This window comes from Aotus nancymaae, unplaced genomic scaffold, assembly GCF_030222135.1.
Source record: "Aotus nancymaae isolate 86718 unplaced genomic scaffold, 86718_ANA_hifiasm-v0.15.2.pri h1tg000033l, whole genome shotgun sequence".
Taxonomy (NCBI): domain Eukaryota; kingdom Metazoa; phylum Chordata; class Mammalia; order Primates; family Aotidae; genus Aotus; species Aotus nancymaae.
Window position 1 is genome coordinate 26,285,229 of NW_026988447.1, and position 26,313 is coordinate 26,311,541.

The window sequence follows — 26,313 nt, forward strand, 5'->3', positions numbered from 1 at the left end:
TCACTTGCTATGCAAATGTTTCATTTCCTGTCTAACTGTCCAAAAATCCTGTGTCAATTTTTGCTCCCATATTCACCCCTTTTCTGCTCCGAAGACTACTTGTTCCTCTTCCGTAGGTTCCCCAGTGTTATTCATGGCCCTGAGACAGTGAGCATGTGGCCGAGTGTCAGCGTGGCCGAGTGTCAGTGTGGCCGAGTGTGTGGCCAACACAGTGACATGTATTTGATCTTTCCTCTCTTGCTCATTCATGGTGAATTTTTATTGATCTTGCAGAAAGGTAGAAGTTGACTTTTGAGACAACTCTACCATGATGAGCTTAGTAAAAACACTAGGACTAGCAAGATCTTTGTACCTCTTCATTTGTAAAGTAAAACTATGGGCTTCAGTCCTAGTAAACTTTAAAATAAAATTATCACCAATAAAAATAAAATCTATATTGTTATCTGAAAATATTTTAGTACACAAATACTACTTGTTAATTGGCTTAGAATTTGGGGGTTGCCATTGAGGAGCGTTGATCAATTTTTTTTTTTTTTTAATTCTAGCCTTAGAAATCTTTTCTTTGGCAATATGTACAGCTCTAGTTGTATTAATACCAGTTGTGTGCTTTGTGTTTTATCCTTTATTAGGGCATCATTGCAGAATACAACAAAATCAATGATGTGAAGGAAGATGATGACACGGAGAAGTTTAAAGAAGCCATTGTGAAATTCCATAGGCTGTTTGGGATGCCAGAGGAAGAGAAACTCGTAAACTACTACTCTTGTAGCTACTGGAAGGGGAAGGTCCCCCGTCAGGGCTGGATGTACCTCAGCATTAACCACCTTTGCTTTTATTCTTTTCTTATGGGAAGGGAAGGTAAGTCATCCAAAATTTCAGTAGGAAACTTGGGAAACTCTACTGTGGTTTGCCTTGAACTCAAAAACCACATCAAAATATCAGAAATAAATCTGTAGTTATAACTAAGTCAACAGTAATTTTTATTTTTACTACTTAAGTGATTTAATTATTTTTCAGTTCAAAATGGTCACTGAGTAATAAAGACTCTCTAAAGGTATAATTAAGTAGACATGCATTAAATCTATAGTCATTTTGACCTCAGAATTCAGGTGGCCCAGATTTCTCTCTTAAAACAAACAAGCAAAACAAATATGGTTTATAAACTCAAAGGAGTTCAGCGGGATGGGAGAGTGGGGTTGTGAGCCTGCAGTACCTTGAAAGGATTTTCAGGAATCAGATGTTGACCCAGCATTGTTCCTTATGTTCAGCGAAACTGGTCATCCGGTGGGTAGACATCACTCAGCTGGAGAAGAATGCCACCCTGCTTCTGCCTGATGTGATCAAAGTGAGCACACGGTCTAGTGAGCTTTTCTTCTCTGTATTCCTCAACATTAATGAGACCTTCAAGTTAATGGAGCAGCTCGCCAACATAGCCATGAGGCAACTCTTAGACAACGAGGGATTTGAACAAGATAGATCCCTGCCCAAACTCAAAAAGAAATCGCCTAAAAAAGTGTCTGCTCTAAAACGGTGGGTAATAGACCTTGAGTCTTCTAGACTTTAGAAATGAGAAACTCATCCATTCATTTATTCAGTGTAGCCTTTTCTGACCAACTTCAAGGGTTCTGAACACTTTTCTGTGTATAGATTCAAATCTAAAAAAGACTAGCTGAGGCACTACCAGTTAAAGTGAGACAGACGTGATCTGCTCCAGCACAAGGCAGTGGGCACTCTTCTGGTCCTATGAACAGAGTGCTGTGGGTGCACACGTCAGGAGTGGTAGCCTAAGCTCAGGTCAGGGAGTGAGTGGGTAAGAAAGGCCTCTCAGTGGAGGCTGCTTTGAACTGGACTCTGAAGAGGTGGTAGAAGTTACCCGTGCAGGTACATATCCATGTCTGGATATTTCAGGCAGTGGGAAGATGATGATGACGGAAGCACAAGGAGAAACACAGGGAGAAGTAACTTCATCACATGGCTAGGAGGTGGCAGAGCATGGGATGAGGAGAGGCTACAAAGAAGCCTCAAAGTCTGAATGTGAGAGCAGAGCTAGAGAGAAGGCGATGGAAAGTTGATGACCTGTGTGCCTGTGTGCCTGGAATTACCCTTCATCAACACGGGGAATGAGAGAAGGAAGAGCATGTCCAAGGGATACGATAGCACAGTTTTGATTATGTTGAATTGAGGTGCCTGTAGCTCATCTAATTGGAGATCAGTCCAGTGAGATATACAAAATTGGAAATCATTGATGTACATTTGGTAGTTGAAACCTGACAAGAGGTCTTTGTAATTAAGATGTCTTTGGTGATTTGAGACATGTTTCAAAAGAGCAGTGTAAGATAGATGCTGCTACTGCAGTGGATCAAATAACAAAAGACAAGGAAAGGGAATTAGGCAAATACAGACTTCTTTTTCAAGAAATTCTGTGGAAAATGAGGGGGATTGCTTTTCTTTTTTAGAATGAAAAAGATTTGAACATAGTATCAAATCAAGGAGGCAGATGGGAAGAGTATTTTGGTGAGGGGTAGGTGTGGGGACAGTAAGGGACATAAAGATAAAGCTGTAAGAAAAATGGGTAATTTAAAAAGTGACATTTTGTAGAGAAGCATGGAAAGGATGCTTTATGTGTCCTGATATAATACCTCTTCCTTTGGAATGGAGAGGAAGTAAGTAGGTAAGGATGGAGGTGATTTTGGTGACAGAAGGTAGGGAATTGGAGGCAGCTTCTGTCTGCATCATGGCCCTTCTTTGTCTATGACATCAGAAACTAGACCATCAAGAGGCTGAGGTCAGGTAGAAGCTTGAGGGGAGAGATTTAAACAACTGACATGATGAACAAAAACAAATAACTCATTAGAGAAAAGACAGTAGTTAATAGAAACCCCAGTTAAGGTTGGAAGCCATAGTTGCCAAAGGTGAGTTGTTCCTGTGTCTTTTCATGCAGTTTTGTTGTCGATTTAGGGTGGACAGTGATGCTCAGTGGATTCATGTGGCTGGTTTGCATTCTCATTAGGTCTTAAAAGATAAGGCCCCCAAAGTGGCTTTGGATAAGAGTGAATGCAATGACCTCTTGAGAGCGTATTGCATTTCTATAGAAAGAGGAGGAGTTTCCTGTTCAGGCCTATTTTTCCTAAGATTCTTTAACATTTACAGACATTTTTTGTAAGTGACTATACAAGGGTCTGAAATATAGTAAGATAATTTTATTATGCTTTTGGATCATTAGGTTGGCGTCAACTCCAGCATAAAGAAAGCTGAGAAGGCAGGGACGAGTCTAGAAAGATTGAGGGGAAAAATGGGCTGGGGCAACTTCCATTGCTGCATAATTTAGAAGGTATAAAAACATTTTCTTATGTAAATTATAATTATCGCTTTCCAGTGACCTTGATGCCAGGGCAAAAAGTGAGCGATACCGAGCACTTTTTCGGCTGCCCAAAGATGAAAAATTAGATGGCCACACAGACTGTACCCTCTGGACTCCATTTAACAAAATGCACATTTTGGGGCAGATGTTTGTGTCCACAAATTACATCTGTTTTACCAGCAAGGAGGAGAACTTATGTAGCCTCATTATCCCACTCCGTGAGGTAAGTGTCTGATAAAAATTGATATTTTAAGTTTTATTTGTAATACTTTTGTGGGTGAACCAGGGATAATTTTTTTTTTTTTTTTTTTACCAACAGTTGGTTGGCTTTTGAACACAGATGAATGTTCATGCGTCTTTGGTGGCACCTACACTCTTTCGTTTGTTGTCACTGCTGTGACTCTGGGACCTGTGAGATCTCATCTTCCAGAAGCAGTGTGGGTTTTTAAATGTAGGTTTTATTTTTATTTCTCCTTTTTTTTTTTTTTTTTTAGAGACAGTCTCACTTTGTCACCCAGGCTGGAGTGCAGTGGCATGATCTCAGCTCACTGCAACCTCTGCCTCCCAGGTTTAAGAAATTCTCCTGCCTCAGCCTCCTGAGTAGCTGGAATTATAGGCACCCGCCACCATGCCCGGCTAATTTTTGTATTTTTAGTAGAGATAGGACTTCACCATGTTGGCTAGGCTGGTCTTGAACTCCTGGCCTCAGGTAATCCATCCATGTTGGCCTCCCAAAGTGCTGAGATTACAGACATGAGCCACTGCATCTGGCCTAAATGGAGGTTTTATTACAATTCAGGCTTGATGAGGCCAGCAATCAGGGGATGAGTGCTATTGAAATAGCTTGTTTTATGCACAGACCCTGCGATGCAAGGGCATGCCATACTATGTGCTGGACCATATGTGGAGGCACCATGGTCAGAGGAGGCAGGAGGGAAAGAAATGTGGACAAAATCCTTTATGTGATTTCAAGGGAAGAAATGGGATATACTAACTAAACGGGCTTAGGCTTGGATAGTTTGAACAATTTCAGTGCGCTCTGGGACATATGGTAGTCCCTAATTGTCCCTAGGTTGAAAAGGGCAGGGAAAGACTATCCTTGAGTATGAGCATTCAGTGAAGTGGTTGGGGTGTGGGCTCCTATTCGTTGATTTGCTTTGAAAGCAATTTTCTAGAAATTGGCTAGCCCTGGGTAGAATAGTTCCTCCAGGGTCAGCAAGGCCCCAAGATGTCAAAGCATCAAATACAGAAACTAGAAAACATGGTTATTGTACCTGGCTCACAGTCTGGGGTCATCCTGTTCTAAAGGAGACAGTCTAGGTTGTGAGTCAGAAAGCCACGTGTTTGTTCGGCTCTGCTCTGCTGATTTCCTGCATTAGAACCATCATGCTGCTGGTCACAATGGCAGATTCTTGAGCACATCCCAGAGCTTCTGAATCTATATCTCTCCAAGTTTTAGATCTCTGTTTTAATAAATTTACAGGCCAATTCTTATGCACAGTAAAGTCTAAGAAACATTATTATCATTCTGGGGTGGAGGTGGGTTCCATCCTAACACCGGGATGATAGTTTACTCTGGTACTTGTCTGGAAGCTTTGTTGTGAGGTTTGGAGTCGGCAAAGACCCCAGGTTAGGATGTCAGAGAAAGGGCAATGCAGGGGCCAGCAGCCCTGTAGTTTCTAACCTGACAACTTCCAACCTACCTGGTCCTTTCTGGAAGCTAAGGTGGCCAGAAGCTTTGGACATTTGATCAGGATTGTCCCCTTGCTAACATTCCTTTAGCAAAGGATTCAAGTTTCTGTCTCCCTTACTTTTTTCTTTTTTAAATTACTTAAGCACAGTTTCTTCTTATTTTCTTTTTTTTTTTTTTTAATTGCATTTTTTTAATTGCATGTACCCCTAGGTTTTGGGGTACATGTGGAAAACATGCAAGGTTGTTGCATAGGTGCATACGTGGCAGTATGATTTGCTGCCTCCCTCCCCTTCACCTATATCTGGCATTTCTCCCCATGCTATCCCTCCCCAACTCCTTGTTTTAAGAGTAATATATCTATACATCCTTTCATTGAATAAACGTTTAATTAAATGAGGGGAAAAAAGAGTAATATATCTTTATCACAGAATTTGTAAAAGTATAGACAAACAAAAAGAAAAAAGTCCCCCCAGTTCCACTATTGAGAGGAATATTAACATTCTGTTGTACCGCTTTCTAGTTTTTTTTCCTCTGCATTGCTGTGTATATGTCATTTATATAATTTAGATGTAGAATACTTCATAGAGAATTTTTAGTTTTACTTATTTCCTTTAACGTTGAGTATATCTTAAACTGTCCTTCAAATCATTAAATATTCTTCTATAGGCCAGGTGTGGTGGCTCAAACCTGTAATCCCAGAACTTTGAGAAGCTGAGGCAGGAGGATTGCTTGAGGCCAGGAGTTCAAAGACCAGCCTAGGCAACATAGCAAGACCGCATCTCTACAAAAAAATTAAAAATTAAATAAAAATTAGCTAGACATGATGATGGGTGCCTGTAGTCTTAGCTACTTGAGAGGCTGAAGTGGAAGGATCACTTGAGCCCAAGAGTTTGAGATCACAGTGAGCTGTGATTGAACCTCTGCACTCCAGCCTGGGTGACAGAGCAAGACCTTATCTCTAAAAAATAAGAAATTTAAATACACACAGACACACACACACACACACACACACACACACACATTCTTCTACAATGTAAATTTTTTTTTAAGCGGTAGGGGTCTTGCTCTATTGCCCAGGCTAGACCTGAACTCCTAGGCTCAAATGAGCCTCCCCACTTAGCTCCATTAGTAGCTGGGATTACAGTCATACACTGTCACATCCAGCTCATAATTAAAATTTTAATACATGCAGTTTATTCTGTCAAGTGTATACACATAGTTTATTCATTCAGTTACCTATGGTTGGACATTTTTGTTGCTTCTAGTTTTCTCCCAAACATATGTATAATTTTCCTTAAGTTGTAAATTGCAAGCAGAAGTCGAACGGGTGCATCAAAAGAGTGAAAAATGTTAGGCTACTGACAAACCTAGCTCTCCTTGTCATAGGATCGGCTCACTGGAGTTGTCACACATTTTGAGGTCAGGATATGTTGTGGGTGAATTCTGACAGGAATAATGTAACAGTTTACATTTGACTATGAAATGCAATTTGTAAATTTTTCCACCAAATTTTAACCTTCTTAGTAGTTTTTGCTATAGGATGTTACTAAATATAATTTTCTTTGCCTAATTCTGAATGTTATTTTCTTCATCAAGTGCTACCCAAATGTAGTAAAGCAGCATTACCTATACCAGCTAGGGAAACCAGTTCTGGGATTAAGAATACCATGAATATGCTATTTATGAATCTGAATGAGTCATCACTCTCAGTTTATCCAGAGGGAAATGAGGAGCAGAGAGGGTCTGGAAGCTGCTGTCAAGGCATCTGCTGTCCTGCTGGTCCTTCTGGTTACCACCTCCCGGCTGTTGGGGCCAGCTAGCTCTGTTTACGTTTTAGTGTGATTTAGAGATCACTGTTGAGATCTCGGAGGAGTTGAGAAAATGATGATTAATATTCTCAGCCTCTCTTTGCTTACTAGTTTTCTCTAGTAGAGCCGAGATAATAAATATGACTATATTTTTCAGGGTAAATCAGAAGAGAGGCAATCTGCAGAGGTAGCATTTAGAAATCAAGCTTGTTGTGGTTGGAAGATGCAGCTTTAAAGAAGCGCTCAGTGAGACAGCAGTTGCCTTTTCTTTGAACTGACGACTCTGAGACATATTAATGGTAGAGCCCCACCCCAACTAATGGAAGAAGCAAAAGACTTAATGTAATTTTTATTACCTTTATTTAATGATAATGTCAGAAAAGCAACGGGACTGCCTCCACCATTTGTGTGGGGTCTGAGTGGAGAGTGACCTCCACGTGAGCTGGGTACTTTTCAGAACTGAGTCAGGCTGCTTGACCTCCCTGGGAATATTACATCCTACATGGAATGCCCACTTTTAGGATTGTGTAGACCAAAAATTGTTTCATTTAATTTTTTATAAATAAGCTGAAATATTGACTGGAGGTTTTTAACATACATTCTGCATATTGACTTAAGGTAGACCCACTCAATAGATGTTAAGTAAGCATTTATCCAGGATCATGTTGCTATATATTGTGAAGAAATTACTGAGCCACAAAAGAAGGAAATTTTGTTTTGTTTTTTAGATACAGGGTCTCACACGGTCATCCAAGCTAAAGTGCAGTGGTTCAATCTTGGCTCACTATAGCCTTCTCTTCTACCTTCTGGGATCAAGTGATTCTCCTGCCTCAACCACCCAAGTAGCTGGAATAATGGGCGTGTGCCACCACACACGGCTAATTTTTGTATTCTTAGTAGAGACAGGGTTTCATCATGTTGGCCAGGCCAATCTTGAACTCTTGAGCTCAAGTGATCTGACCACTTCGGACTCCCAAAATGCTGGGGTTACAGGCATGAGTCATGTGCCGCCCTTTTTTTCATTCATAAATTACTTTACAGTGTTTCATATTAAACACCAAGACTTGATTAAGTTGTAGTCTCTTTTACAACTCCAGTTGGTAATGAAAATATGTCTTGTTATTTTGTAGAAGACTCTAATGTAACTGTTTTCCTTTCCTGGTGGCGGGAGCTTATGTGATAGAGTCCTGCTAGAACTCATTTATCAGTGAGAAACATTTTCTAAGCCTTGTGAGGATTTATATGTCTTATGTGGGAGCTTTCTTCTTTCTATATACAAGATCCAGCAAGATAAAGGAATTTTTCACTTTGACTTTATCAAGATCCACATAGCTATCTGCGTTTTAGACACATAATTTAACCTTGCGAGTTCCCATTTATCCCAGACACCTCATGACCAAAAGCGCCAGTCAAAATGTGATGTGAGAAAGGGGCTTTTGTGAATTTTAAAAAAACAAGTGTTCTTTAATACATGCCTTAAGTGTTATGGGAAAATTCTTTTCATGAAAAGGAGGTATTTTTCTCCTTTAGCATTTATTGCATTAGAAAGAAAATCCTTATGTGCAACTTCAGGTGTCTCAGAAGATTCCTTTAATACCTATAAATATATATTTATTATTCTATAATATATGTTTAATGTAATTTACATTTATATATGTCATCTATTAATAAATATATTTAATATATATTAAAGGAATCTTATATATACTCTAATACATATATTCTGAAAACAGAAGTCAGATGCTGCAGTTTTTCCCTTTATAGACCCCAGGCAGACCAATTTTTTGAGGCATGCAAGAGTTTTTAGGCACTTCAATAGATTACTTAGTCTTCAGTAGGGAAAACATTTCTAAAGTTCTACTTTGGAGGAAATATATTTCACATGAAAATGCTAATGAGCAGATTAAAGTTAAACCTATCTAGACTGCTTGCACATAGAAATGAAGAGGGGAAAAAAGCTTTAAGTGTATTGTCAGAGCTGCTGCAAATAAACCATTTTTCTAGTGCTTGCCTTGAGATTTGTTTTCTAATGCACTAAAAAGTTTTAATGCATTTATCTTAGTTTCCAGTTGATGAAAATCCTATTATAAATCACTCATATATGTCTTCATTTTAGAGCTAAAACAGATGTCTTCCTTTCCTTTCATTTCCCCAATGTGGTAGACTTCAGCACACACACATGCGTGCACACACATACGGTCTGGTAGTTCAGATAGGGTTGCAGTTAAGCTGTTTACATCATGTCTGTTTGGAATAGACCCTTTAAAACTTTGCAGGGGTAGAAGATGAAGGCTGAAAAGCCCTAGAGTATAAGTGAAATATTTGAAGTATTCGTGGTGTTTTGAAAACCATCCCAACATTAAGCTTGGTATAAGGAACCAGTATCATGGGTGGTTTTCTGTCTCTTATGGCTGATGAAGCAGGTAGGAGCCCTCTCTCTTACAGCTCTACGAAATTTTGATGAAAATCAAATAATTCCTTCATAGCAAGGTTTCTCAACCTTGGAGCTATTGACCTTTTGGGACAGGCTTACATTGGGGTGGGTGGGATGACAGGGCTGTCCTGTGTACCATAGAATGTTTAGCAGCATCCCTGGACTCTACCAGCAGATGCCAGTAGCATCCTTCCACTTGTGAGACCCCAAAATGCCTTCAGATGTTGCCAGATGTCTCCTGAGAGGAAAAAACAGTCCTAATTTTGAACCATTGATTTAGAAAAACCAGCAAGGTGATTCCAGTTTCTAGTATAAGCTCCAGTTTGATTGTTTTGAGCTGTTTAATTTTACTGGCACGGAGTCAGAGTCTCAGTTTTGCCTTAATAAAATGTAGGTGGCGTCTACAGAATAATGAAAGTTTCACATTCTTTCTTTAGTGCTGCTCATAGGCTGCTGCTCTTGGGTAATTCTTAGAAAATAATGTTCTTTGTTTCCCATTTATTTTCAGGTGACAATTGTGGAAAAGGCAGACAGCTCCAGTGTGCTCCCCAGTCCCTTATCCATCAGCACTCGAAACAGGATGACCTTCCTATTTGCCAACTTGAAAGATAGAGACTTTCTAGTGCAGAGGATCTCAGATTTTCTGCAACAGACGACTTCCAAAATATATTCTGACAAGGAGTTTGCAGGAAGCTACAACAGTTCAGATGACGAGGTCTGTGCAAGACACCTGAAAGTGTTTCTGGTTTATCCTGTTCCTGTGCCCAAGTGTGTTCTTTTCCTCGCCCATTTTGTTTAATCTTTAAACTTTGCATCTGATGCCCAGAGCAATATCTCATTTAAATCTCAAGGACTTTGTATTTGGGGTCATAGGTTTAGAAGGAACCTTATAGATCACCTGAAATAACACTTTTATTTTATAGTTGAAAAAATTCTTAAGGAATCTGTTCTAGTTACATAGCAAGTGACTCAGATCCATATAGTGACATTGTCGAGAATGGTAGGGAGGTCATTAAATAAAGTCTCCAACCTGAAATACGACATCATTATGATAATTTTATTATGATAAAATACATATTGGGTCCCTGTGGACTTCTTTCCTGGACCAACATTCAGGTAAACTGGAGCCCTGAAAAGATAGGTAACTAGCTGAATAGTTAGAAGAAGTTACTGGCATATGAAACATGTTTTGAAGGTGGTAAGCTCGCACATAACATCCCTGTCCCCATTCACCTGCTCCAAGCTTATGTGGGCATTTCTGAGGCACCAGAAACTCAATGGGGCAATGAGGCAGCCATAGCTGCTGATTCAACCATGACATGCTTTGCCTACATGCAAATCAGAGAGACAAATGGCCAAGCATTTTGCTGCAAATATGCATCTAAAACATGAAGATTCAGAAACTTGTGAGCATTGAAGTGCTGCGGCCTGGGACCCAGCCACCTGTCTAATCCCTGCCAAAATAATGGCTTGCTGCTCTTCTCCTGTTTCTTCACATAGCAAGAAACATCATGGGAAAAAATAACGTAGCTTTTGGTAACCATACAGAAGACACTGAAGAAATAGGTTCTTATTGCCCATGTCCTCCCAATTTCTTGTTCCTCTCTGCATTGACAGGTGTATTCTCGACCCAGCAGCCTCGTCTCCTCCAGCCCCCAGAGAAGCACGAGCTCTGATGCTGATGGAGAACGCCAGTTTAACCTAAACGGCAACAGCGTCCCCACAGCCACGCAAACCCTGATGACCATGTATCGGCGGCGGTCTCCCGAGGAGTTCAACCCGAAATTGGTGGGTGCCTCTCACTTTTCCCTGAAACACTGTAGATTTGAACAATGCCGTTAAAAATGTTTATTTTTACTATAAATTCACACATGCCTATGTAAATGGAGATTTTTCTTTTCCTTTCTTTTCTTTTTCTTTCTTTTTTTTTTTTTTTGAGACACAGTTTTGCTCTTGTTGCCCAGGCTGGAATGCAATGGCATGATCTTGGCTCACTACAACCTCCGCCTCCCAGATTCAAGCAATTCTCCTACCTTAGCCTCCCGAGTAGCTGGGATTACAGGCATGCGCCACCACGCCTGGCTAATTTTATATTTGTAGTAGAGTCAGGGTTTTTCCATGTTGGTCAGGCTGGTCTCAAACTCCTGACCTCAGGTGATTCAGCCTCCCAGAGTGCTAGGATTACAGGAGTGAGCCACTGCGCTTGGCCGTAAATGAAGATTTTTCTGTAAGTTCAACAGATTTTTGTCTAAATATGTTACAACTTTCACAGTGGCTTCATGGAAGGAGATGAGTTATAGAGGGTACATGTGACTTCTTTTGGTCTTGTTTGTTTTTAACTCATTCTTAAGTTAAACCAACAAATAGATACATGATTTCTCAGCCCATATTTAAACATCATTAACTTATTTTCACTTGGGGGTATAAACTTAAAACCATAAATACAATCTCAGGTAAGTAGGATTCTGACTCTGGGCCCAAAAGCTTCATGGCAGAGCTGCAGGCCATGATAGATGTGTAAAATTGGAGAACTCCAGAAAATCTGAGTTCCTTTTTCTCATGAGTTCTTCTGGAACTTGTCACTCCATTCAGCAGGGAACATGTTCTGACCTTTATCACTCTTCTCTTCACCATCCTCAGGGTACTTTGGATGTAGTAATGTTTCATTATCCCTTTCAGGCCAAAGAATTTCTGAAAGAGCAAGCCTGGAAGATTCACTTTGCTGAGTATGGGCAAGGGATCTGCATGTACCGCACAGAGAAAACGCGGGAGCTGGTGTTGAAGGGCATCCCCGAGAGCATGCGCGGGGAGCTCTGGCTGCTGCTATCAGGTAAGGCGGCCCTGGGCTGGGAGCACTGGCGTCAGTCAGAGTCTGTGGGACTCCACGCCAGGGCCTCCCTGTGCCTTCAGTCATGCCTCAGGGGTTCTTCAGTAAGGCTAACCTGAAGTAAAAGAGCAGAATACTTTGTGACTTGGGGAGTTCTTTTTTCCTTTCCCAGCTCCGTCAGCTTCATTGAGAATGTTTAAGTGTGGCACATCCTCAGAGCAGTCATCAGGTAGGGAAGTGGGAGGAAAGAAATGAGAGGAATAAGAAGGTCAGGGTCTTTTATTTTTGCCGCCTCCTGAAGTCTTTGGTCATCACTGGAGCCATAAAGGTGAGGCCAGAGTCTGTACTGGAAATAAAAGCCTCCTTAGATCATACCTTGTAGGGAGGACAGGAGGGGACACGTCCATGGACCAGTGGTGAAGAGCCATCTGTCTTTACTGGTCCGTAGACCTGGCTCTTACGCCTGTCAATCAGTCTGTCACATTAGACCTTTAAGCCCTGCTGCAGAAACCAGAGATCCTTCAGGCTAAGCCCGCACTGCTTCCTCTCATCCCAAAGCACTGAGTATATCCCTGGGATCTTTAATATCTCAGACATCAGAGCACTCCTTGGGTTTCACCAACTTTATTTTCATATGTAAATCAGTTGCTCTACCTGGTTTGAAGCCTGAAATATAATCATTCTAAGTAGACTTATGTGTATATTTTTATTTGAACCTAAGATGGTCTGACACAAATGCTATTATTAAAAGCTTTTAGAGGGCTGGGTGCGGTGGTGGCTCACGCCTGTAATCCCAGCACTTTGGGAGGCTGAGGCGGGCGGATCATGAGGCCAAGAGATTGAGACCATCCTGGCCAACATGGTACAACCCCGTCTTTACTAAAAATATATTTTTTTAAATTAGCTGGGTGTGGTGGCACGTGCCTGTAGTCCCAGCTACTCAGGAGGCTGAGGCAGGAGAATAGCTTGAATCCAGGAGGTGGAGGTTGCAGTGAGCCAAGATCATGCCACTACACTCCAGCCTGGTGACAGAGTGAGACTTCATCTTAAAAAAAAAAAAAAAAAAAAAAAAAAAAAAGCTTTTAGACTGGGCACGGCGGCTCACGCCTATAATCTTAGCACTTTGGGAGGCCGAGGCAGATGGATCATGGGGTCAGGAGATGGAGACCATCCTGGCCAATATGGTGAAACCCCATCTCTACTAAAAATACAAAAATTGGGTGTGTTGGCGCACATCTGTAGTCCCAGCTACTCAGGAGGCTGAGGCAGGAGAATTGCTTGAACCTAGGAGGTCGAGGTTGCAGTGAGCCAAGATTGCACCACTGCACTCCAGCCTGGTGACAGACTGAGACTCCATCTAAAAAAAGAAAAAAAAAAAAGCTTTTATTCTTAAAAATGATATAAAAATTAATAATTACCAGACTCACAGGAAAGCCTTTAAAAAACCTATAGCTCATTGTAAAAGTAGACGTAAATGCCCATAATGAGATGTACAAATGTCCCAGAAATAGGGGCATATAATCCTGAAAAATAATTGGTTTTGTTTCATGTCTGTTCTATACTTATTTAATACATGTCTTATTTTTCATTTTTCCTTCCTTCATTTCTTTTATTTTTTTCTTTTTGTAGAGACAGGGACCTTGCTGTGTTGCCCAGGCTGGTCTCAAACTTCTAGGCTCAAGTTATCCTCCTACCTCAGCCTCCCAAAGTGCTGGGATGACAGTCATGCCACAGTGCCTGCCCTCATTTTCCCTAAGTAGACCAGCCATAGCTCCTTATTTAGAAACCAAAATTTGAGTCAACTCCTCTCTAATCACAAATCAAACCCAAGAAGATCATCACCATCCAGTCTTCTCTTGTCTTCCCTGTATTTGGTGAACTAGTCACCTTGACAACCAGATTCAGATCACTGACAGAATAAACAAAGTTCCATTTTCATCTTCCTTTTTCAAATTATTTATAGCTGCATTTTAGATGAAAATGAAACTCAAGACGAGTGCTGGGAAACTAATGTATACAACAACAGTGCACAGCCCTATCTCAGAGATAATGTTGAGAGTTAGACCCAGCGTTTCCTTTAATGGCAGATGGGACATGTGAGACCAGAGGGTGGTCTCAACACAGCCCTCTGTTGGGGCAATAACTAAGCCCATATTTACACATCCAGGAATGGGGTTCACATCCAGGAATGTGAGCCCATATTTCTACATCCAGGAATGGCCGGAGCCCAACTTGGGTCTCACCTGCTTCCTGTCACCCTTATGGCAACAGCATCATAACCTGAACTCTGTACCAACAGAAGTGAACTGCAGGTCAGATGACAAGAAATCACAATACATCTCCCACAACAACAGAGCAAAAGCCAGCATTACATCGCTGTAGGGGGTTGACTTTCCCAGGTCAAGTGTGGGTGGTGAGGCCAGCTCTCTCAGTGACCAACAGAGACAAGGACTGGGCCAGTCCAGGGATCTTGGGGCTCCAATTTCTGAATTATGAAATGTGAATGTTTACCCTGTCAGTATAAATATATCATTTGCATATTTTTGTGATATCTTTATTGAGACATAATTCACAACTTACCAGGTAAGGTGTATAATTCAGTGGTCTTCTTTTTAGTACATTCACAGAATTGTGCAGTGATCGCAATTATAGAACATTTGTCATCATCTGCCCAAAATACCTTGTACCTTTTATCCATTTGGAAAACAAATATAAACTATTTGGAAATACAGACTGGTAGTTCCATTTCCCTCCAGCCCCCTCCCAGCCCTAGGCAACTACCAAACTACTTTCTGTTGCTAGACATTTAGTATAAATGGAATCAGACAATATGTAGTTTTTTGTGACTAACTTCTTTCACATAATAACAATGTGTTCAAGGTTCAACCATGTCATAGCATGTATCACCATTTCATTCCCTTATACAGCCAGATATTATATCATTGTATGGATATGCTACACTTTGTTCATTCGTTTTTCAGTTGATAAATGTTTAGGTTCTTTCTTATTTTTGGTTCCTATGAATAATGCTGCTATGAATGTTCATTTATATGTTTTTGTGTGGGCTGGGCACAGTGGCTCACGCGTGTAATCCCAGCACTTTGGGAGGCCAAGGTGGGAGGATCACTTGAGCCCAGGAGTTTGAGACCAACCCGGCAACATAGTGAGACCCACTCTCTACAATTTTTTTTTTTCAAACTAGCTGGATGTAGTCCCAGCTACTCAGAAGGCTGAGATGGGAGGATCACTTGAGCCTGGGAGGTTGAGGCTACAGTAAACCATGATCAGACCTCTGCACCCCAGCTTGGGTGACTGAGCAAGACTCTCTCTCAAAACATAACATAAAAATTTTAAATTTGGAAAATTAGAAAGTTAATTTTTTAAATACAGGTTTTTTTATGGACACCAACTTTTATTTCTCTTGAATGTATGAATGAAATGGAATTTCTGGTTCATATGGTAACTCTCTTTAACCTTTTAAAGGTTGAACATGATTTTGATTTGTATTCTCCTGAAGGATAATGTTGAGCATTTTTTCATGTACTTACTGACCACTTGTGTATTTTCTTTGTAGAAATATGCATTCAGATCCTTTTCCTGCTTTTAATTGGGTTATCTTTTAATTACTGAGTTGTCAAAGTTTTTAAACATAATTGAGATACAAGTTCATTATCAGAATTTTTTAAAATGCTCCCATTCTGTGCATTGTCTTTTCACTGTCTTGATGGGATCCTTTGAAGCACAAAACTTTTTAATTTTAATGAAATGCAGTTTGTCTGTTCTTTTCTTTGTCATTCTGCTCTCATGAAGATTTACACCTATGCTTTCTTCTAAGAGTCTATGGTTTTAACTCTTATATTTAGGTCATTGATTCATTCTGAGTTAATTTTTTATGTGGTGTGAGACAGAGGTGTTGGTCTAATTCATTCTTTTCCATATGGATATCCAGTTGTCCCAGCACCATTTGTGGAAATACTATTCTTTCCCCCATTGAATTGTCTTAGCACCCTTGTTAAAAATTAATAGACCTTAAATGTTAGGATTTATTTCTGGACTCTTAAATCTAGTCCATTGATCTTTATGTCTATCTTTATGCCAGTACTGCATTGTCTTGCTTACTGTAGCTTTGCAGTAAGTTTTAAAATTGAGAAGTGTGAGCCCTCCAATTTTCTTGTTCTTTTTTGAGCCTCTTAAATTTCCATATGAATTTTAGGACCAGCTAGCCAATTTTTGCAGAAAGGACAGCTGGGATTTTGATAGCCATTGTGTTGCATCTGTAGATCAATTTGGGAGTTTTTCTATCTTAACAACATTAAGTCTTCCAACATGTAAACACAGGATGTCTTTTCTTTTATTTAGGTCTTTGTCAATTTCTTTCAGCAATATTTTGTAGTTTGCAGTGTGCAAGTCCTATATTTGTTTTGTTATATTTATTTCTAAATATTCTTTTTGATGCTATAGTGAAGGGAATTATTTTCTTACTTTCATTTTCAGATTGTTCCTTGCTAGCCTGTAGATTCACGATTGATATTTGTATATTGATCTTGTATCCTGCAGCCTTCATGAACTCATTAATTTTTTCCTGCATTGTTGAGGTATAATTGACAAGTAAACATTATATATATTTATGGTGTATAATTTGATTTGATATACATTGTGAAATGATTAATCGAGCTAATTAATATATCTATTACCTCACATAGTTACCATTTTTTTTTTCTCTTTTTGGTGGGGAGAGTTCGGTGAGAGAACACTTAAGATCTACCCTCTTAGCGAATTTCAGGTGCATAATACAGTATTACATTAGATCTTCAGAACATTTTTATCTCTTATAACTGAAGTTCTATGCCCTTTGACCAACATCTCTCCATTTTCCTCTTTCCCTAGCTCCTGGCAATCACCATTCTACTCTCTGTTTCTATGAGTTTCACTATATTAGATTCCACATATAACTGAGAACATTTATTTGTCTTTCTGTGCCTGGCTTATTTCACTTAGCTTAATGTCCTCCTGGTTCAACCATGTTATCAAAAATGACAGGACTTCCCCTCTTACAGGCTGAATACAGTATTCCATTTTGTATATATGCTCCATTTTCTTTGTCCATTCATCTCTTAATGGGCATTTAGATTGTTTCTATATCTTGGCTATTGTGAAAAATGCTTCAGTAAACATGGGAATGCAGATATTTCTTCAGGATACCGATTTCACTTCTTTTAGATATATACTTAGAATGGGATTACTGGATCATAAGGTAGCTCTATTTGTATTTTTTTAAGGAATCTCTGTACTGTTTTCTATAATGGCTGTAGCAATTTCCATTCCCACCAACAGTGTACAAGGGTTCCCTTTTCTCCACATCCTTGCTGACACTTGTTATCTTTTGTCTTTTTGATAATAGCCATTCTGACAGGTATGAGGTGGTATTTCATTGTAGCTTTGATTTGCATTTCCCTGATGATTAGTGATGTTGAGCACCTTTAAATATACCTGTTGGTGATTTATATGCCTTCTTTTGAGAATTATCTATTCATTTGCTTTGCCCATTTTAAAATTAGGATGTTTGGTTTTGGCTATTGAGTTCTGTGAGTTCCTTATATATTTTGTATATTGACCCCTTATCAGACATATGGTTTGCAGATTTATTCCATTAAGTTGCCTTTGGATGGCTTCCTTTGCTGTGCAGAGCTTTTTAGTTTGACGACATCCCACTTGTCTGTTTTTTGCTTTTGCTGTCTGTGCTATTGGCATCATATCCAAAAAATAATTGCCATATCAGTGTCAAGAAGCATTTTCTTTCTATATTTTTCTTCCACTAGTTTTATGTTTTCAGGATCTGTGTTAAGACTTTAATCCATTTTGCATTAATTTGGTACATGGTATAAAAAAAGGGTTCATTTTCATTCTTCTGTATGTGGATATTCAGTCTCCCAACGGCAATATAATTAAAAATTAGAATGAGAGGTAGATACTTGCATAGAGGGTTTTTCTGTCTTGAAGAATCCTAAAGTGTAAGTATCTCAAATGGGTGATCCTCAATATAACTCTCCATCCCCATACCCACCACCTGAGGAACTTCCATCATTAATGACTCACCACTGCTAGGGATACTCTTACCACTCTCTGCAATTTAAAAAATTCCACCAAGTATCTCATACCTACACCTTCTCTTCAGTATGGCTATTTACACCCTTCAGAGCTAACACGTTAGCAGGCAGTTTTCAGGCTTATTTTAAGAGGCAGAACCTTCCTTTCAATGAAAACCACAATAAAATAAAAGCAAAGCTGCTGTGGTTGAAGGGAGCAGTGAGAGGGTGAGGCCTCAGCCTGGCTTCTTGTCATTACCTCCCCACCTGTGCTCCTAAGCAGCCCCACATGACTGTCTGTGGGAGTTCCTTCAAGCCTGGTTTTGTAGCTTGGGAACCTCTACCTTAGGAAGTTTTTAAGTAGCCAGCCTGCTATGGAGCTGAAAGAGGGAAGGAGGCCACAGGCGAATTCACCAGTCTAGCCACGATTGCAACGTACCACATTTGTGATTTCATCTTCTCTTGCAAGTTTCCTTTGAGAGGTAGGAAAGTGGTCAATTGCAAGCTGTGGTTGCAAACCAAAGGGCAAAGCTCTCACATTTTCGATATTGTTTCTGTTGGATATAACCCAGGTGCCATCAACGAAAAGGCCACACATCCTGGGTATTATGAAGACCTAGTGGAGAAGTCCATGGGGAAGTATAATCTCGCCACGGAAGAGATTGAGAGGGATTTACACCGCTCCCTTCCAGAACACCCTGCTTTTCAGAATGAAATGGGCATTGCTGCACTAAGGAGAGTCTTAACAGCTTATGCTTTTCGAAATCCCAACATAGGGTATTGCCAGGTAAATGTCATGGGTGGTTTATACTAAAAAATAAAATAAAAATTCTATTTATTTGCCAGCAAATAGTGGGAAGGAAGGGTTTATTGGTAAGGGAACTATTAGTTCACCATGCCTCTCCCCCTTGCACTGTTGACACTCTGGACTGGTTAATCCTTTGTTGTGGGGGCTGTTCTGTGCTTTGTAGGATGTTTAGTAACATCTCTGTCCACTACCCACTAGATTCCTGTGGAAATTCCAGTTGTAACAACCCAAAAATGTCTAGATATTGCCAAATATCTGAGAGGTAGAATCAGCCTGGGCTGAAAACCAGTGCACTGAGCGGAGGAGCCCTTTCTGGATTCACCACTGTCCGGCTAGGTGACCTGGAGATGATCCTCTGATCACTCTCCACTCCAACCCTCATCCCACCCTGGAGTAAGAGATAGCATCCCTGAGCACTGGGTCTGTCACTGTGGATTGCCACAGTGTTCCTACTTTGTATCCTCTTAAGTAATAATGTCCTTGAGAATAGAGCTTTTATATGCTAGGCTTATGTCTTAATATACATTAAAATAAGTGCTTAACTTAGTATTAAGAAAAGTTGCCTACATACCAACAAAAGTCATCTCTATGCCACAATTTGGGAACCTCCAAGATAACGTGACCTTAGAATCAAAGCCCACGTCATCATAGAGGCCTTCCATGACCATCCAGCAAAACTACAAGAGGCTGAGCTCCTGCTTCAACACACAACATGTCACGTGCGTGCGCACACACATTAGTCTCACTGTACTGCATTATTTTGCCTTTTTATAACTTTCAATTTAAATAACCCCCCACATAGACTGGTTAACCTTTTTATCTTTGTTTTATCTAACACCAGCATTTAGGACCTGCAAGATGTCACCACTGTGTCCCCCATCCTCCAATACTTCATCCAGAGCCTGTTACAAAGTAGACCCCTAAAAAACCTATCTCTGCTGAATGACTAAGGAACTGGTAGGGACCATCATCATGTACTAGGATCAGCAGGTTAATTCTCAAGTGGAATTTGAAAATGATGTCACTTGGGAACATAATGAGTAAGACTTACAAGAAAGAGCCTGTTAGACCAAAATACCTTTTTTGAAATTACATTGTAGAAGGCTGAGGAACAGTTACTGGTTTCTAGGAGATCAAAAGAAGTACAGGAGGTAGTTTGCCTCTAATAAAGTTCATCTTTATCTTTTGATCTTCCTCTTTTTAATTAAGGAGACTATTAAAGTAGTTGAGCCTAGAGTGGTTATGAGGTATTTGATAATATCTTTTAATAAAGTACAGTTACTTTAGAATTTATATCCCTCTCAGTTATCACGACCATCTCTCTCTCCAAATGGAAATGTTGGGTGAGGACTCTAAGTGTGAAAGCTTTTGTTGTTCTCTGAGGAGGGCCTGGAGCCATGTGTTCCTGATTATAGAAACCTTTATGGAAAGTTACAAAGGAAATGTTTACCTCACTGAATTAAGGATTAAGAACACTGAGAGATTTTAGCAGGTCAAAAGCTTTGTGAAATAGCCTTTGGGCAAATTTTTGGAAGGGTTTGCCAGTAGAAGTTCAGGGCTCTGTCTGGTGAATATTGGTGCTAAGGAAGATCCTGCACACTTACTGGTTCAAGGACTCAAGAGTTTTTACATTTTTAAAGCGTCGTAAACAAAACAAAACTCAGAAGACTATGTGACAGAGTCTATGCGTAGCCTGCAAAGCCTAAACATATTTTTCTGACCTTTGACAAAAAACATTTGCCAGTCCATATGACAGTAACTGAATAATTTTAATATGTTAACAGAATTGCTTATATGTTAAACTGTATTTGATGACATCCTCTGTCACTTTTTTAGGCCATGAATATTGTCACTTCAGTGCTGCTTCTTTATGCCAAAGAGGAGGAAGCTTTCTGGCTGCTTGTGGCTTTGTGTGAGCGCATGCTCCCAGATTACTACAACACCAGAGTTGTTGGTAAGTGGAGATGCAGCTAACATTTCAACCTATGTCTCATCAAGATGTTTTTAGAGAGGTACCAGCCAGAACACTATTTCCAGTCACCATTAGCCAAAAGAGTTTCAGACTACTCCAGTTTTTCAAAATGGAAATGAAAGAGGTTGAATGAATATAGGTTGCATACAAAGGAGTCCCATGGAGTTTAAGGGACTACACATGTATCACTGTTCCAGAAATTATTTTAGAAAATATTTGATGTGTGTCACTCTGACATGTGAGACCTACAGTAGGTATACGCGCTATCAACACAAAGAGATTTGACCAAAAAAAAAAAATTCTTGAGGATGGGAACCTATGAAATGCAGAGGTATTCCCAATAAAAGGCTATCTGGGGTGGAAAAACAGAATATAGAGGTTTATTGAAAGCTAGGTTTTTAAGGTATTTTTCAGGACTGGTTTTATTGCAAAGCAAACACCTGTTTTGAGCATTTAAAAAAATTATTGCTGTTACTCCTTGTAATTCTCTCAAATATCAGTGATTCATTTTAGCAGGACAAGCTTTCAAGCTTTTCATTGCTAGGGTCATACAGTGTATTGTTTATGCTTCTCACTTGTGTTCTTTCTATATTTCTAAACATTTGCACATGAATTTGATTATATAAAAAATGTCCTTAAGTTGATCATGAATGTGTACAACAGGAATGCTTTTAAGTTTTTAAAACGTAATTGTTTTAAAAAATGGTTAATATGTGGGCACCATGCATCCAGAAGCGTGATTTTTTTTTATGCCTCCATTGTTAACTAATGCATGACTATACTTGGATGTACATTTCATGCTGAACAAAACATTATGTTGCCAACAAAATAACTAATTGTATGTCATGAAAACTTTATAAACTGACTTTCTCAACGACCCTTGTAATTGTCATGTGACTGTTCTTTTTTTGGAAGGGAAAACAGGACAGAAAGAGCCCAGAAAGACAAGATACTGCCAGAACTAATCTGGTTACTGAGCTGTGTTGACACCTTGGTCTAGTAACAGTCACAGCAGAACAGTGAGCAGAAAGGAACAGTTCTGTGCTCACGGTTATTGTGAACTGGATTATTAGTCAAGTTTGAATGAATTCTTTAGATTGTGTAGTTGGCTAAGCTGTACCTTTTTGTGTACATCACGGCAACAGGTGCGCTGGTGGACCAAGGTGTCTTTGAGGAGCTAGCACGAGACTATGTCCCACAGCTGTATGACTGCATGCAAGACCTGGGCGTGATTTCCACCATCTCCCTGTCTTGGTTCCTCACGCTATTTCTCAGTGTGATGCCTTTTGAGAGTGCAGTTGTGGTTGTTGACTGTTTCTTCTATGAAGGAATTAAAGTGATATTCCAGTTGGCCCTAGCTGTGCTGGATGCAAATGTGGACAAACTGTTGAACTGCAAGGATGACGGGGAGGCCATGACTGTTTTGGGAAGGTATTGTACTAAGCCTTTCTCCTTCATTTCGTGAGTCTTAACTAATTTGATCGTAATCATAATGCCCGCTTCTTCCTGTGGCTGAGAATTTATTTTCATATGATTTTTCTTTGGATATTAATAATTTCTTTTTTTCTGTCTTTAAAGAAACTGTAGTCCTTTGTTTTAAAATACAGAACTTGCAGAAAACCATGAGAGAATTATAATGGGAGAATTCCAGTTTATTCTCCCCGTGACTCCTGATTCTTTTTTCTTCCAGGTATTTAGACAGCGTGACCAATAAAGACAGCACACTGCCTCCCATTCCTCACCTCCACTCCTTGCTGAGCGATGACGTGGAACCTTACCCTGAGGTAGACATCTTCAGACTCATCAGAACTTCCTACGAGGTAGGTCTTGTTTCCTAGCTGAGCGGGGCTTAACCATGCGTTCCACACTTTCATTGCTGCCTGTTTTGTGCTGCTATAACAGAATACCACAGACTGGGTAAAGAACAAATACTTATTTCTCAGTTCTAGATTTTGGGACGCCCCAAATCAAGGCATTGGCAGGTTAGGGCCTGGTCTCTCTGCTTCCAAGATGGTACCTTGCATGCTGCGTCCTCTGGAGGGAAGGAATACCACATCTTCACTGGCAGAAGAGAGAGAACCCATGCTCATAAGACCTTTTTATAGTGGAATTAATCCATTTGTGAAGGCAGAGTCTTCATGATCTAAATGTTGCAGGTGATTGGCAACTAATTAAGGCTGGTATCATGTGGGTGGTAAGAATTTACCAAGACAGTTGTAGGTAAAGAAAAGCAAATTTATTAAGGACAGCATGAAATTACATTGCAAGGATGCAATGGGCAAGTTAGCAAGAGAGGAGTTAACTGCAAAGAGACAACGGCTTGCTGGGATTTTGTAGGCTGGTTCTTGTGCTGTGTGCTGGAGAGGGCATTGCACAGTATTGATAATGCTGAGGTTGTAGTGAGCTAACCTGCATTTTTCTTCAGCCAAGGGTCTGATGATAGCTGGGCACAGGAAGATTATGAGTTATTTGCACAGGAGAGCTAAGTGTCCTGGACCATGAAGTACAGCAGACTTATAGCTTATCTGTTTTGGTTATTTATATATTTATCTTGCTTTCCCTGGGTCCCACCAGCCCAACTCCTTTTCCCTAATTAGGACTCCACACTAAATACCTCCTATTAGACCCCACTTTCCAACACAGTTGCATTGGGGATAAATTTTCAACATGAGTTTTAGAGGGAATAAAAACATTTAGGCCATAGGCTTATCTGCTCTGCTTCCATCTACATTGTGAGAACTACTGGCGAGAAGTAAGCAGTTATGTTCCAGCTGACAGCTTTGGTCTCCAGAGACAGAAACGAATGGAGCCTGGATGTCTGATGGGTCTAATACCGTAGTAGCACATAGCAAGACAAGCTCTACCTCTCTCATTCTTTGCCATGCCCATCCTCAAGTCTGATCTAGTAGCAGCTCAGAATCAACTCTTCGTAGATTAAGGAGGGGTTGTTGAGAGGAGGCATGGGGAGGCTGAACTTCACAAATCAATTTGCTTTCTGTTCCCATGCTAAGTAGTTAGGACTTCTTTGAAGTAGATAGTCTGAGACACTTAGAAGAGCCTGTCTAGCCCAGAGTAGACCAGAGTCCTAGGATTCCTCTAAAATTGCTTGGCCTGGATGGGGGAGGATGCTTTCTTGTCCATGATGATCCTGGAATCAGCCTGATCTGCTGCTTGATCTCACAACAGAACTAATATGCTTCTTGGGGTGAAGGAACCACAGTACCACTTGCCCCCTTAGCAACTGGTGGTTTGTGGGGTCCCAAGTGCCCATAACACTTGATGGTTTCTTCACTCCCTGGTCCTTGGCTCTTTAAACTTTTATAAAAATGATCACTAAGAAAGAGAAAGCATGGGCCAGGCACGGTGGCTTATGCCTGTAATCCCAGCACTTTGGGAGGCCGAGGCAGTGGGTCACGAGGTCAAGAGATCGAGCCCATCCTGGCCAACATGGTGAAACCCCATCTCTACTAAAAATACAAAAAATTAGCTGGGCGTGGTGGCGTGCGCCTATAGTCCCGGCTACGCGGGAGGCTGAGGCAGGAGAATTGCTTGAACCCAGGAGGCAGAGGTTGCAGTGAACTGAGATCACGCCACTGCACTCCAGCCTGGCCACAGAGCGAGACTCTGTCTCAAAAAAAAAAAAAAAAAAAGCATGAATATTCTGCTGAGCACACTATGCTCTCTACAGATGTTTTTGGATTGTGATTGGTGATTGTCAGTATTCCAGTTAGCAACAAAGTGGATAAGAGAGAAATAGGAATGGAGTGAAATCAGAAAGTCTGTCTTAGAGTAAAAAATTTAGTGCTTTTAAAAAAATTGCTACGGATATAGAAACCTTTTCATAAATATGTGTCCTTAACTATAATAAGAGAAAGGCTGGTAATTATTTTTTATAATGTCATTGAAACTTCCTATGTATTGAAAGCAGAATACTTTGGTTTAGAATCATAAAAGCAATGCATGTTTGTTTTAGAAATTGTAGAGAAATAGGAAGGAAAAAATAAACTGTATCTTGTAAGCATTTTACATTTCCCTTAAGTATGTTTTTGTATTTACAACATACACTTAAAAAGGTCGTTCTAAATACTGCTTTGTCACTTTCTGTGTATACCATGAGCATTTCCTAATATAATAAATATTATTTGAAGGCATGATTTTACTAAATTATTTCTATTCTGCTTTAATGAGGTAACAAGTTTATTTAGCTAAATCCCTTTTGTTAGACATTTACTTGGATTTCTTCCAAATTTTCAGTATTATGTAGCAATTTAAGATAAACTTGTACACAAATATCACATCTCTGATTATTGTCTTAGAATCCTAGAAATAAATTTACATAAAAAGTTTAGGTTAAAAACATTAGATTAAAAAAAGAATGATCAAGCTATTGGCACAAACTGTCTAATTTCCATAAAGGATGTCTCAATTTATGTTTTCACTATTAGAGATAAAAAAATGAATGTTTCACCTACTGTCTCCAGAACTATTTCCACATGCATTTAAAAAAATCATTGCCCCAGGAATTTTGTAGTATTGTATGATGTAAGCAAGAGCTTATATATCTGTGGGTTGCTTTTCTAAAGGGATCCTCAGACCTTTATTGTTAAAATAATTCTGGACTAAGGTATTAAAGCTTAGTATGTGTCATCTCAGCTTTATTCTCAACAGCAGATAAGCTAGCTTCATGCTGAAGTCAGCAATTTGCCCATTTTCAAAGGGAAAGCAAAGAGATTGAGATAAGACCAAGGGCTGGTTTCCATTTACCTCCTCTTGAGCTGATCCCTAATGTGGCCCTCAGGCTGCCAAACATCCTGTCACAGGACACAGCCTCAGTTCCCTTCCTCTGCCTGGAAAGACAATCCTTTTAATCTATATCAGTGCCTATATTACCAGGTCTTTAAGCGCATGATAACTGGGTTTTGTTTTCTCTTCTCTGCTTAAGTGTCACTGTTCTGCTTATGTTTCCAATAGCTCTCTGATGCCTTGTAGATCAACTTAAAGAGAACACCACAAACTCTTGCTGATTGTTTTTTTTTTCCCCTCCTAACCATCAGATTGGTGGTTTTCAATCCTGCCTGTGCATTAAATCACTTAATTTTTTTTAAGCTGAGCTTTTAAAATCGTAAGTTCCCAGGCTCCATCCCAGACCAATTAAATCTGAATCTCAGGCATGAGGCCCAAGAGTACGTACTTTTTAAAAAGTTTCCCAGGTGAATCCAAATGTCTGGGGAGGGTTGGGATTCACTGCACTGGATGCACAATGGGGCTAATCACTGATGTGGATAAGAATCTGGTTTGGGCTCAGGCATGACACCTGAGTGTTC

General features: G+C 40.0%; 1 protein-coding gene across 2 annotated transcripts in view; it reads left to right on the forward strand.

Annotated features, from left to right (window-relative positions):
• The window catches only part of TBC1D9 (TBC1 domain family member 9), a 139,993-nt gene that overhangs the window by 79,967 nt on the left and 33,713 nt on the right, over positions 1 to 26,313 (forward strand). For both annotated transcript variants that reach the window (XM_012443228.3, XM_064383856.1), the window contains 10 exons: positions 630 to 858; positions 1,269 to 1,530; positions 3,377 to 3,584; positions 9,805 to 10,011; positions 10,914 to 11,084; positions 11,976 to 12,126; positions 18,782 to 18,996; positions 20,854 to 20,971; positions 22,135 to 22,420; positions 22,680 to 22,809. In XM_012443228.3, coding sequence (XP_012298651.1) covers positions 630 to 858; positions 1,269 to 1,530; positions 3,377 to 3,584; positions 9,805 to 10,011; positions 10,914 to 11,084; positions 11,976 to 12,126; positions 18,782 to 18,996; positions 20,854 to 20,971; positions 22,135 to 22,420; positions 22,680 to 22,809 — 1,977 coding nt within the window. The remainder of the gene's footprint in view (positions 1 to 629; positions 859 to 1,268; positions 1,531 to 3,376; positions 3,585 to 9,804; positions 10,012 to 10,913; positions 11,085 to 11,975; positions 12,127 to 18,781; positions 18,997 to 20,853; positions 20,972 to 22,134; positions 22,421 to 22,679; positions 22,810 to 26,313) is intronic.